The sequence below is a fragment of the Vipera berus genome (assembly GCF_964194415.1).
Source record: "Vipera berus genome assembly, chromosome: 5".
Lineage (NCBI taxonomy): Eukaryota > Metazoa > Chordata > Lepidosauria > Squamata > Viperidae > Vipera > Vipera berus.
The window spans coordinates 91946452-91960918 of NC_138207.1; the positions used below are offsets into that span (position 1 = coordinate 91946452).

Sequence of the window (14467 nt, forward strand, 5' to 3'; positions counted from 1 at the left end):
TCCAGAAAAATGACTGGCCAATCTCTTCTTGAAAACCTCCAGCGAATGGAGCACCCACAACTCCCGGAGACAAGCTGTTCCATTGATTAATTGTTCTCACAAATCCTCCTTAATTACAGGTTGGATCTCCTTTTGATGAGCTTCTACCCATTGCTTCTTGTCCTGCCCTCAGGTGCTACAGACAATAAATCAACCTCATCTTCTCTGAGACAACCCTTCAAGTATTGGAAGGTGGTTATCATGTCATCCCTAAGCCTTCTATTTTTTAGGCTAAACATAGCTATTTCCCTTAGTTGTCCACCTAAAAACTCAGTGATTCGCTTAACAACTGTGTGGCAAAAATTATTCAGAATGAAACAAAACTCAATTATCTTACTAAGCAGCAGAAATTTTGGGCTCATTTGTGATTGTAAGTTGATGATTGCTTGTATAGCTGACCCCTCCTCAATCTTTTGGATGACAGAGTTGTCAGCTATTATGTCAGGAAGCTGATCTCCCAATGCTGCAGGTTTTTGTCTCCCAGTTGATGTCAGGCTAGTTAAAGTCTCCTGTTATTATAGTACAAGTAGTCCTTGACTTACAACAGTTCACTTAATGACCGTTCAAAGTTACAGTGGCACCGAAGTGACTTATGACTGTTTTTCATACTTACGACCGTTGCAGCATCTGAATAGTCAAGTGACTTACATTCGGATGCTTGACAACTGACTCATATTTATGACGGTTGCAGTGTCCTTGGGTCATGTGATCACCTTTTCCAACCTTCTGACAAGCACGTCAGTGGGAAAGCCAGATTCACTTAACATCTGTGTTGCTAATTTGACAACTATGGTGTTTCACTTAACAAATATGGCAAGAAATATTATAAAATAGGGCAAAACTCACTTAACAAATTTCTCACTTACCAACATAAATTTTGGGTTCAATTGTGGTCGTAGGTTGAGGACTACCTGTAGTGTGCCTCCTGCATACCTCACTTAACTAATTAGCAAAATGTTCATCTTTTCTATGCTTGGTTGGGTAGTCTATAGTACACACCAGTAGCAATGCCATTTCTTTTTCTTCTAATATTCACCCAAATACTTTCAAGAAGGCTTTCCATCCTTGCTACTTCTGTAGAGGTGCAGTGATTCTTTACATATAATGCAGCTTTTTGTTCTCTTTTGTTGGGTCTTCTTCTTTTAAACAAAGTATATCCTCCTAGCATTATATTCCAATCATGGGTTTCATCCACCAAGTTTCAGTAATAGTAATATTATACCAGCCCTCATGTACCAGGACTTCAGGTTCTCCCTGTTTATTCCCCATATTTTGAACATTAGTGTACAGGCATCTGAGCGCTTTATGGTTGACTCTGCATTTGTTTCCTGCACCTTATAATTATATATCTGAGCTCTCCATCCTATTCACCACTCCTTTCCTCATTGTCTGATTTATTGAGATTTATGCTTTAAGTTTGGTCCTACAGATTACTCTCCTTCCCCCTCCAGTTTTAGTTTAATGCCCTTTGGATCAGCAGAGCCATATGTTTATTAAACACATTCTTCCTGGCCTTGTGAAGCGTAGCCCATCTCTTCCCAGAAGCTCTTCCTATAGGTAATATAAACCATGGTCCAGAAATCCAAAGTTGTCTCTATGACTGACATGGGTTCTTTCTTTTATATATAACCATATTAGGTAAAGGTAAAGGTTCCCCCGCACATGCGTGCTAGTCGTTTCCGACTCTAGGGGCCAGTGCTCATCCCCGTTTCAAAGCCGAAGAACCAGCGCTTGTCCGAGGACATCTCCGTGGTCATGTGGCCAGCATGACTAGACGCCAAAGGCGCATTGAATGCTGTTACCTTCCCACCTTAGTGGTCCCTATTTTTCTACTTGCATTTTTACGTGCTTTCAAACTGCTAGGTTGGCAGAAGCTGGGACGAGTAACAGGCGCTCACTCTGTTATGCGGCACTCGGGATTTGACCTGCCAAACTGCCGACCTTCTGATCGACAAGCTCAGCGTCCTAACCCACTGAGCCACCATGTCCCTAAATACCCATGTTAGCATGCTCTAAAACACCAAGAGAGCCAACACAACCCCACCTGGCCTCTAGGCAGCACACACACAAGAACTCAAAGATTGGTACACACAATTTACTATAGCAGGGGTGTCAAACTGGCGGCCTGTGGGCCAGATGAGTCACACATAGGCCATGCCCAACCAGTTCCACAAAGGCAGAAAAGTCACGATACGTCACTTGATGCAATCAAGTTTGACACCTGGGTACTATAGCATCTCTGTATCCTTCCTATATCACAACAGTCTACAGTGATATTTTGCTGTCCTGTCCAACGTGTTTCCACAAATGATTTGGAGAAATCCAGTCACTGACTTCCCATATATAAGGCATCTTTTATCTTCTCAAATGCTTTCTAGCATTTTTCTGACCATCATATTTGAGAGGTTTCTGTTTTTTTCATTAAGGGTTTTGGCAGTAGTGGAGAAATGAGGGATAAACCTTTGGTAATATTCCGCCAAACCCAGGAAAGAGCTTTCTTTCTTTGTCTTGGGGGGATTCTACCTATTTCAGCATTTCTACCTTTCCCCATTCTGGTTTGATCTCCCCCTTGCCAATCATAAACCCACAAGTTTCACATTCCCTGGTAACTTAAAAGATATTTCTGAGTTGAGGGTGAACTCAGCTTTCCTCAGAGTGTCAAGTATTTCTCTTCAGTCATGAAGCTGTTCCTCCCAGTTCTTACTATAGATGAGTATATGATATACATAGGCAACACACCTTGACCTATTAGGATTTTATTCATTAGCCTTATAAAGGTCATGTAGACCAAATGGCATTTTTAAAAAACTGAAGGAGGCCCTGTGGCGTGGCAAATGCCATTTTCTCTCTGGATTGGTGTTCCAGTGGGATTTGCCAATATCCTTCATTAAATCCAAAGAGGATATATACTTGACTCTCCCTAGACCATCCAGGAGCTCATCCATCCTGGGCATCAGGTATCCATCAAACTCTGTTTATTTGTCTGAAGTCAATACAAAAGCATATGTCTCCACCCAGCTTTGGCACCAATACAGTGGGAGAACAACAGTCACTTACAGATTGTTCTATTATGCAGAAACCAATTTGAGTCAGTCACCAGACCAAAGATTTATTCTTTCAAACTTTTGGACTTGTGCTGGAGCCTATCCTCAGGGAATGTCTCTCTCCAGAATGAATATACACAGTTCTAATTGATAACACAATAATATCCTGGGACACATATATTTGCCCTTTGTTCTATTATGTCCATCTGGAGCACCTTTTCTATCTCATTCTGTAATACCCAGTTAACCTGTTATGTATATTTTATTTATTTATTTATTTTAATCCCATTTATATCCCGCCCTTCTCCGAAGACACAGGGCGGCTTACAATCTAAGCACAAATCAATATATAGGAGATGTTACATAGATATAAGCCACTGACACCACCAGGTGGCAGGGTGCCCTGTCCGGATTGGCAGGGTAGTCTTTGGCGGGAAATCCAGATAATGGGATTGGCTCCAAGTATACCAAGTATATATAAGTGGGGCAGTTGCCCCTTTGTTCGCCCAGTCTGTACTACATCAATAAAGAGTTGGAATGCTGAACCCTGGTGTCCTGAGTCGTCCATCTAGGCCATGCGGTCCGTAGCCCACTATTTAACACTGGTGACGAAGGTGGGATGCTGTTTCAAACAGAGCTGAAGTCACAAGGAAGGAGGAAAGGCAAATCTTTCCCAAGGGAACCTTCCTAACGCTGAAGACGCTCAGAAGCAGGAAAGGTAAACTTTCTGAAACCTTTCCTAACAAAGGAGCATTCAAGGACCGGCACAACATGGCTAAGTTCGGAGTGACCAGCGAATTCCGTTTCAACATCAATGAACCAGAGCGATGGGAAGCGCATCTGGGACGGATCAAAGGGTTCCTGATGATCAACAGGATCACAGAAGACAAAATGAAAGCAGCGGCACTTTTGTGCCTAAGCGGTCAGGACGTGTATGATGTGGCCGTGGGACTGTGCTCACCGACGCCCGTCGCAAACGTCTCTTATGCTGACCTCAAAGCGAAGGTTGAGCATTTCATGCCAGCGAGAGCCCCAATGTATTGGCGGTACCAATTCATTCAGAGCAGCCAGCTACCGGGTGAGCCAACTTCGCAGTTCGTCACGGCACTGAGACAGGCTGCCCGCCTGTGTAAATTCCCTGATCTCGAAGACAGAATCAGAGACTGGGTGGTGTTTGGACTGAGACCAGCAGTGCCGACAAAAGATCCTCGCCAAGCCACCGTCTTAGACGAAGTGATGGCTTATGAAGCAGCCAACAACTCTGGCAAACCCACACACCGCCCAAGCAGCAGCTCAGGAGTGAATGTGCTCATCATGAATGTGCTCATCATGAATGTGCTCATCATGAATGTGCTTCAAGCGGCGGAAGCGATGACACGGATGGAGAGGCAGAGATAGATGCAGTACAGCAAAGATCTGGGAAGCATCCATCACGGTGGGACAACGACGGAGGCCACCGGAGACACACATCGGCCAGCAAAAGCACAGCATGAAGTTGCAACTGCAAGGAACAGAGGGGAGCCAACTCATCCAACCAGAAATGGGCCAGCTGTGGGGGAAATCATCCGCGAGCGACCTGCAGGTTCCGATCCGCGAAGTGTCGCTCCTGCGGCAAGACGGGGCACATTGCAGCCGTCTGCCGGAATCAAAGCCAGGACAGCCTGAACAAAGTACAAGCTTTGGCATCGGCACTCAAAGGTACTGTTCTTCCTCGGCACAAATCCCGGCTCAAAGCCTCCAACCCTGGAAAGAGCAGGCGGACCGTGTCTCACAGAGAGATCCATCAGCTGCTCAAACCAAAAACAACAATACATGTCCATCTGCAAGGGGTACCTTGCACGATGGAGCTGGACTCCGGTTCCGCAGTCTCAATAATTTCCTACGAAACATTTAAAGGAATTTGCATTCGGAGCAGGCAGAGGGTCCCCTTAAAGCCCACCAAATTACAGTTGTCAGATTTCCAGCACACTCCCATTAAAATCAGGGGAAAGGCCACCATGTTTGTGGGGTTTAAGGAGTTCCAGGGTCCCTTGGACATCTTAGTGACCGATGGGCGGAGAACTAGTCTAGTGGGGCTGGTTTGATGCCCTGGGCATTTGGTTGGGGGGAGTGAATAGCATCCAGCCCAAATGTCTTGAATCCATCTGCAATGAATTTGCAGACGTATTCGATGACAGGCTGGGAAAGTACATGCCCCCCATCAAATTTAAACTAAACCCAACTGTTCCACCGGTACACATCAAGCCCCGGAGAGTTCCATTCGCTCTCAAGCATAAGATTGAGAGCGAACTGGACAAGCTGGTAGAACAAGGGGTGTTAGAGCCCATGAATGGGGGAGACTGGGAAACCCCTATTGTGACACAACTAAAGGCCAATGGGGAAATTAGAATATGTGCATATTACAAGGCCACGGTTAACCGAGCTTTAAATCCGCACGCTTACCCAGTCCCAATGGTCCGGCAGGTACTCTCCGCTGTCCAATGTGGCGCTTTCTTTGCAAAACCTGACTTGGCGCAGGCGTATCAGCAGCTCAGTTACTAAAGAAACAGCTGACGCTCAGACAATAGTGACACACAGAGGAGCTTTCAGAGTTAACCGGTTACAGTTTGGTATTTCAGTAGCTCCTGGAATTTTCTTTTTTTTTATAAATGAATCTTTATTTACGTTTCGTGTTAAAAACACACCATACACCAACAAAGACAAAAAAAACATTTACAATATACAAAAAATGAAGAAATCAAAACATTGAAAACCATTTCAAAAATTTCACATTATATCTACTTCTAAACTAACAATTATATTCCACTCATTAAGTCTCTTATAACTATTCAACTCCAAAGCTTATTCATTAACAAAGACTATATCACTTCATTTTTGACCAACCTCCAAGCCACCCTCATTTCTTTAATCTTTTATCCATCCAAATATACCATTTATTCCATGATAGAAATGCTGGTGTCTCTTCTTTACCCTTCAACTTCTTGGTCAATGTGTCTGCTTCTGCACAATCAAGTATTCTCCTAATTATAACTTCATCCGGCGGAGTATGATTTGCCTTCCAAAATTGAGCATACCCCATCCTTGCCGCCGTTAAGATATGTAAAACCAAATACCATATTTCCTTCTTAATATTTAGTAGCTCCTGGAATTTTCCAAGAAGTCATAGAAAGGACTCTGAAAGGCATTCCAGATGTATGTCCTTATTTTGACGATGTCCTTATTGCTGGGGAATCTGAGGAGATCTTGGCTGACAGGCTGCAAGCTGTTTCAAGCAGATTTCGCTCTGCTGGGCTTAAATTCAAAAAAAGTAAGTGCAGTATTGGTGTGGCATCCACTGAGTTCTTAGGGTTCAGGATTGATGCCAAGGGAATTCATCCCACTGACTCTAAGGTAAAAGCAATTAAGTTGGCTCCAACCCCAACAAATAAGGCTGAATTGCAAGCTTTTCTGGGGTTACTTCTATCACGCGTTTTTACCTCACAAAGCAGCAATTGCAGAACCTTTACACAGACTGCTAGATAAGAAAACCCCATGGAAATAGACTAAGGTCCATGAAAAGAGTTTTAGAAAACTCAAACAACTTTTATCCAGTGACTCAACCATCACCCATTTTATAGAAAACAAGCCCATTTGCATAGCGTGTGATGCATCCCCTTATGGGGTGGGCGCTGTATTAAGTCACATAGAAGACAATGGGGAGCAAAGGCCCATTGCATACTACTCTCGGACACTGTCAAAGGAATTATGCACAAATTGACAAGGAAGCCCTGGCTATTGTGTCAGGAGTCAAAAAATTCCATGATTACCTGTATTTATTTTTTTTATTTTTATTATTTTATTAAATTTATATACCGCCCTTTCCCAAAGGACTCAGGGCGGTTTACAGGGCATTTAAAACAACCAATACAAAAGTTAAAAACAAATTAAAAAAGATTAAATCATCCCTAGAATTAAAAACCCCAGTTAAAAATTTTCAGCCTGGGCCGGAGAGCTCAAAGAGCCAGGTTTTCAGGTCCCGGTGAAATGTGCGGAGGTCGGGGGCAGTCCTAAGCTCCACGGGCAGCTGGTTCCAGAGGGCAGGCGCACCCACAGAGAAGGCCCTTCCCCTGGGTGTTATGCGCCGACAGTCTTTTATCGGCGGCACCCTGAGAAGACCCTCCCTGTGGGAGCGCACTGGACGAAGGGAGCTTGATGCCGGCAGCAGGTGTTCCCTCAGATATCCCGGACCCAAGCTATTCAGGGCTTTATAGGTCATCACCAGCAGGGAGTTCCCCATTTTTACTGATCACAAGCCCTTGTTGGGGTTATTCACAACTGATAAACAAACACCACAAATTCTATCTCCAAGAATGCTTAGGTGGTCCATTTTTCTATCTGCCTATGCTTGCAAACTGGTCCATAAACCAGGAAGGGACATGGGCCATGCAGATGCATTAAGCAGATTGCCATTAATGAGCACTGATCCTGACCCATCACCAGCAGAGCAGATTTTACTCATCCAAGATCTTCCAGACTGCCCCCTCCAGGTGAAAGATATTGCTGCTGGCACCACAGCGGACAAGGTACTGAGCAGGGTCATCACATGGGTAGTGTCTGGGTGGCAGGAAAAGAGCCCGGGACCGGAATTCCAGGTATATTTCATGAGACATGAGTTGTCTTCTCATAAAGGATGCCTGTTGTGGGGTAGTAGGGTTATTATCCTGGAGAAATTGAGGGAAAGGGTCTTGCAGTCACTACACGAGGGTCATCCAGGCATTGTCAGGATGAAGGCATTGGCTAGAAGCTACTTATGGTGGCCTGTTCTTGACAAAGCCATAGAGGAGCAGGTAGCGGGGTGCTACACCTGTCAGAGATCAAGGCCAGAACAGCCACAGGCTCCCATTAACAAATGGAAAGCAACACACACCCCATGGTCCAGGTTGCATATTGACTACGCAGGCCCTTTTCAGGGACAATTGTTCCTGGTAGTAGTTGACAGTCACTCTAAATGGCTAGAAGTAGTCTCAGTTTCTAGCATGACCACTGCAAAGACAGTTCAAGTGCTCCAGGGACTATTTGCCAGTCATGGGTTGCCAGATGTGTTGGTCTCTGATAATGGCCCACAATTCACATCTGCTGATTTCCAGGCATTCACCAGGGCCAACTCGATTAGGCATGTCACATCAGCGCCTTTCCACCCATCGTCTAACGGTATGGAAGAACAAATAGTGAGGACAACCAAGGACGCATTGAGGCGCATCATCAGTGGAGACTGGCATCAAAGGTTGGCTCAGTTTCTGTTGGCACAACATACCACACCATGCACAGCGACAGGCAAGAGTCCTGCTAAGTTACGTTGGGGTCGGCGACTCATTACTAAGTTGGACAGACTTCACCCTGACAGAGTGGCAGCACAAGAGGATCAACCCCAAATGGACACCTCCAGAGAACTTCACATAGGTGAAATGGTTTGGGCCTGGAACTATGGTCATGGGCATACCTGGATTCAGGGGGTGGTAGTCGACAAAACAGGGCCTGTATCATACATTGTAGAGGTGGAGGAGGGTCGTGAGGTGAGAAGACACATTGACCAGTTGAGGAAGAGACACCCAGAAAAACCACAAACTGGGATTCCAGAGCAACATCTGGCTGGGAAGCACAATGACATAGGGGTGGATAGGGCTCGGAATCAGTTGGCGACCCAATTGATGACTCCATTGCAGACCCAGTTGACCTGAACACGGGGCAAACAGTGAAAAGGTCAGCAAGAATCCATAGGCCACCGGCGTACCTCAAGGACTATGTAAGGTCTTGAGGCTAGGGTTATTATGTGTTAAAGCAAGCTCCACACGGCAGGTGTTTTTTTCATTAGTATGTTTATTGTTTTCCATTGTTGTTGTTTTTGAATGAGGGAAGGGGTGTTATGTATATAGGAGATGTTACACAGATATAAGCCACTGACACCACCAGGTGGCAGGGTGCCCTGTCCGGATTGGCAGTGTAGTCTTTGGCAGGAAATCCAGATAATGGGATTGGTTCCAAGCATACCTGGCTAGGTATATAAGTGGGGCAGTTGCCCCTTTGTTCGCCCAGTCTGTGCTACATCAATAAAGAGTTGGAATGCTGAACCCTGGTGTCCTGAGTCGTCCATCTTGGCCATGTGGTCCAGAGCCCACTATTTAACATAACCATTCAGAAATCCTATAGGGACAATTATCTGATTCGTCAGGTTTCCCCTGTGTCCATTATGTGTTCAACCAAGGCAGTCATACCCAGTTCTACAGTAAACATATGTTTATAGTCCTCTACCATTTGTTCTAATTCTTTTTTAGATTATCTCCTATATTGGGATTTATGTCTATTTTTCCTTGGGATGGTTGCAACCCAGGCTTGATCCAATAATCCTGGACATATTTCTTTTACTACCAGCAAGGCCATCCCAAGTTTATTTTATTTATTTATTTTAATTCCATTTATATCCCGCCCTTCTCCAAAGACTCAGGGCGGCTTACAAGCTTAGCAGTAGCCTTCATTCTATGTATATGCCTGCTTATTAGGGCTTTCACACACACACACAAGTTCAGTTCTCTTGTGCTATTTCCTCAGGAGGTTGACATAGTATATTTTCTTTTCCTGTCTTCCAATTCTATTTCATAGTTTACTGGAACTTTACCATGTAGGGATCCCACCACTTAGCCTCTAGTTTGCTCTCTTTGCTAAGCAAAAATAATGGGGGCTTGGTCTTCTCTGTGAAATAACTTCACTTCACTTCACCTTTGATCATAATGTTTTTTTCTGGCATTTTCTAAATGTTCTTGGGCAATGTGTCCTAGGGTCTTCAATTTACTTCTTTGTGTTAGGATATATTCAGTTAGATTTTAGGACCATCTAAATTTCTACACTAACTTTCTTTAATGATTTCTAGAACACTCCAAGATTGTCATCCACACAGTATCTCAAAAAGGCTGAATCCTATGGAAACCTGGGAACTTCCCTGTATGCAGACAGTAAAAAGGGCCGGCATGTATCCCAATGTTGTGGGTCTTGCCCTGCATATTTCTTGAGCAGATCCTTTAGGATTTGATTGATCTTTTCCATAAGACCATTGGCCTGAGAATAATAAGAACAAGTACGTACCCTTTTATTCCCAGGTCTGCGTATAGATATTTCAGCAGTGCTGATTGGAAATTGGTTCGTTGATCCATTAGAATCTCAATTGGTATACCTACTCTACTGAAGATTTTAACCAGCCCTTCTGCTATTCATTTAGTGGTCACATTCCTTATTGGAACTGCTTCAGGGTACTGAGTGGCATAGTAACAGACAACCAAGGATATACTCATTGTCTTTATTAGATCATGTGGAGAGATCAGTATTGTAAAACCAATCCTGTGTGTCAATTAGTAAAGCCAAAAGTGGAACAACTATGAAGTCCCTGTGGAAAGAGTATCTTAGTTTCTATTCTCTTTTCTAAAATAGCCATGGGGTTAGTCTGGCCACCCATTCAATCTCAGATCACTTGCAAGAGGTAGCCACTCATTCAAAAATTGTTAAATAGGCTTCTATATCTTCATCCTCTGACAACTTGGGAATATTTATGTCTTTGAGACCACCTCCACTCTCAACAATTTTGGTAAACTTTGGAATTGAATGTGTCCCTTCTGGTGACTATATCCCTTTAAGAAGGTCTATCAGCCCCTTAAACTCTTCCCTCCTTGCACTCTCTTTCATTCCTTTCCTTGTCCATCTTATTTTCCCTTTTCCCTTCATAGCCTCTCTTCCTCTTTTTAATGAGTCTCACCCTTTCTTCTTGCTGCTACCTTATCAATTTCGTAATGTTATTAGCCCAAGTATCTGAACCAGGCCCCATTTCTAACTGATCTTCCTTTTGACTTTACCACAGGATTAGGATAGATACCTGTTTCTACCAAGATAATAGCCTCTTCTAAGGGAGAATCTGTCCCTTCTGCTTTTTCCATGTCAATGTGTTTAGTATAAGCTCTGATACGCAGTCTGAGTTTCTCAGCCAGAATGATGGCTATTTTTTGCAGAGTTTGCAAAGGACAAACTCCTCTTTCTACATCCTCTTTTTAACCAAGGCTTCTTTTCTTTTTAAGTTTAAGCTATCTCCACATATGTGGTTGCCCCTTTGTGTTGGATATGTCACCTGGTTTTATGAATGTCCCTCATTTTGGTTATCCAACATTTTGGATATCCCATGTCTAACATTACTTTATCATGGGTTCCTTATGTACACCCAAGTTAAGGGGCTCCAGAATTCTAAGAGAGCCAACACAACCCCACCTGACCTCTCGACCACACATACACCAGTACTCAAAGATTAGTACTCACCATTTATTATAGCTCACTTCCTTTTTCTGTTTTTCCACTACTTTTCTTTGTGAACCCAATTTCTTTAGAACAGTAACACTAAAGTAAATTTGCAGGCTGCTTTAGTTTCCAAATGAACACAAACTTTCCTCTCACTCTCACACCAACAACTCAACACCTCCACTCCCAGCTGCTTGTCTGTTCAGCTTTTATAGATAGCAATTGCTGGGCTGACTAAGGAGAGGTCTTAAAGGGACCTTTTTTGCAGGCAGCCTATCCTCATAATTGTACCATCCCTTGAGCCAGTGGTTTACTTTTAAAATCTTTCTTTGGGTCTTGACCTTTCTTCGAAAGTACGATTGCAAAAAACTACCTGTGGTCCTAATTTTTTTGCCTTCCTGCCTAGCACTCACAGTCCCTTGATATTTTTTTTCAGGCTCTTTGTCATACCGTTTATCCCAATATGAAAAAGGAGATGGGATAATAATCGGTGGGCTTGATTATTTCGGTAAGCCTCTCTGTCATATCTTTGGACCTGGGAGACAACATATCTCCCTTAAAAATTGGTCTACAAATTGATCACTCTGTTCTTCTGAGAAATGAGACACCAATTACCACTACATACCTTTCTTTGGGTAACTTAGTGGACCCCTCTTCTTTGTGACAGTCTGAGCTACTTTTCTTCCTGTCACTACAACACTTCAAGAAGACCCTTCTCTAGATGTCTGCATGTTTTCTTCTGCAGAGGGATACAAAATTGATAGTTCAGCTCCAGCAGGAGGGACAGCCTTCTTGGATTTTTTTGTCCTCCAAATGATAGTGGTAGTTTTCATGGTAGGTTTTTTTTCCCTTGATGTGTTCAGTTTGGATACAGACTTCTGCCCTTATCAGGAGTTCCTCATTTTCACAGATGACTCTCCAAGTGCCTAGTCATGCCACTTTCTCCTCCAGCAATCAGTTTGCCCTTGATGTAGATATAATTTGAGTCCTCCATGGGCTGGAATATGAAATATATGCACATTTTGGTACAGAGCATACAGCTACAGTATATCTCATGCAAATTCATGGAATTAACTATTGCCAAATTATTCTGGACATGAGAAGACAAAAATATATTTGATGAAAACAATAAAAAGAATAGAACAACATTCCATTACAGCAGGGGTGTCAAACTGCTGGCCCGTGGGCCGGTTGCATCATATGGAGGCTGCACCCACTCCAGCTCTGGCAATGCAAAAAAAGTCACAATACGTCACGACACATCACGTGACGTGGTGAGTTTGACAATGTGGATTACAGTAATGTGGCTTTGTTTCAGATTATATTGATCTCCCACTGAGATTCCAATTTTCAAATTACAAGAACTCAGAAAATTATTTATTTATTTAATAGGCATCTGTGGGAAAAGATTTTATTGAAGAGGGTTAATTTTGTATTGAATGCTGATAAAAATCTAAGCCAGAACAACAGTTCCAGGGTCAGCAGTAGAAGAGAAATGGAAATCTGAAAAGAAAAGGGATATGTGTCATCTGCCAGATTATATAGTATTTTCCTACTTATGGACTGGAAATAGAGGAAGAAATAATAGTTTTCCTCCAGGTATATGTAGGATATGGTTCATATACAGTTTTTTGACATACCTGCTTCTACCGACTAGTATGGTAAGTACAAAGTCTTAAGCAACTCTCTTTTACAAGTGTCATAGCCCTAGAATACAATAAGAGTGGATAGACTACAGATATATTTTTCCCCCTGGCACCAACAAGGACAGTTTTTCTGATATCAGCAGAATTTGTCCTATTTGCCAAAGTAAAAATTTACTAACTTTCTCTTTTACTTGACAGCTCCAAGAGGAAAACGGGGATGGAAGACTTTCCATGGGATACTAAAGGGAATGATCTTGTACCTACAGAAGGTATTGCTTGCTTGCTTGTTCTGTCTCTGTCTCTCACAAGCACACACAAACCACCTCCATATCATAAAGAATGGAATTTCCTTAGTTATATGCCCAATTATATTATTTGAAAAGGATACACCCAACTTTCTTAAAATAGTCCTACATTACAATATTTCTGCTCCTGGAAAAAATATAAAGATATTAAAACACCATTCAGATTATACTGTAAAGAAATCCACTGACATTCTCTGAAATAAGCCCCTAATAAAATGTTGGCATACATTCGCTCACTGTATTATTTCTTTTATTTATTCTTCAATAATTTAATTACATATGGCTGAATTATCACAGTTCAAAAGCCCTAGGATTTTGAAAATATGAGCAGTGAATTGTGCACTCCAGGACCTTAATCTGTCTTCATCTATGGAATATGGCATTTTGATTTTTAGAACTCCTGAAGCATACTTCCTGCTTCTTTAAGAAGAAGAATGGGCCTACTTAAGAATGGGTCTACTGAATCACTGTGATAATACTTAAACTCTAAACTAATTGCCCTTGATATACCTGTCCTCCACTAATTTTAAAATTATCCAAATTGTTGGCTATTGCCATTTCTTGTAGTAATGATTTCCACAGGTTAATTATGGAAGTGGTTATTTTGTCTCTTCTGAATCTCTTTCTAACCATTTGAAATCATTAGACTCTGGATACTATTCTTAAGATATAGATAAAAACTTTCTCCATGCCATGCATGATTTTAGATACCTAAATTATGTTTTCCTGAGTTCCCTTTTTCCAGCCTAAGTTTGATTTTCTCATTTGGAAAATGCTTAGTTGTCCTCTTCTGTGTTTTTTTTTCCAGTTTGCTTATAGCAATTGTCAAATGTGGCAGACAGAAATACAGTATATTGGGCATGAACTTACCACAAATTTGTATAAAGAAACTACAGCATTGGTACTTTTATTTTCATTCCTAAAGCTCTTTAGAATGCAATTTGTCTTTTCACAGCTGTTGCCAATGATTTGACATAGATTCAATGTCTTTTTCTGCTTACCACATCATTTTTTAAATTTAAGCTTTTTGCCCCTATGTTCATCTTTTACATTTACTCATTTGTATTTGGCTAACTTATCCAGTGTAAAAATACCATTCTGGAACTGTTAGACAGCAAAGTAT

General features: G+C 42.4%; 1 protein-coding gene across 1 annotated transcript in view; it reads left to right on the forward strand.

Annotated features, from left to right (window-relative positions):
* Positions 1-14467, forward strand: part of PSD (pleckstrin and Sec7 domain containing) — a gene marked incomplete at both ends in the record, with an annotated part of 218634 nt that overhangs the window by 177352 nt on the left and 26815 nt on the right. The window contains one exon of the mRNA XM_081328613.1: positions 13238-13308. Coding sequence (XP_081184739.1) covers positions 13238-13308 — 71 coding nt within the window. The remainder of the gene's footprint in view (positions 1-13237; positions 13309-14467) is intronic.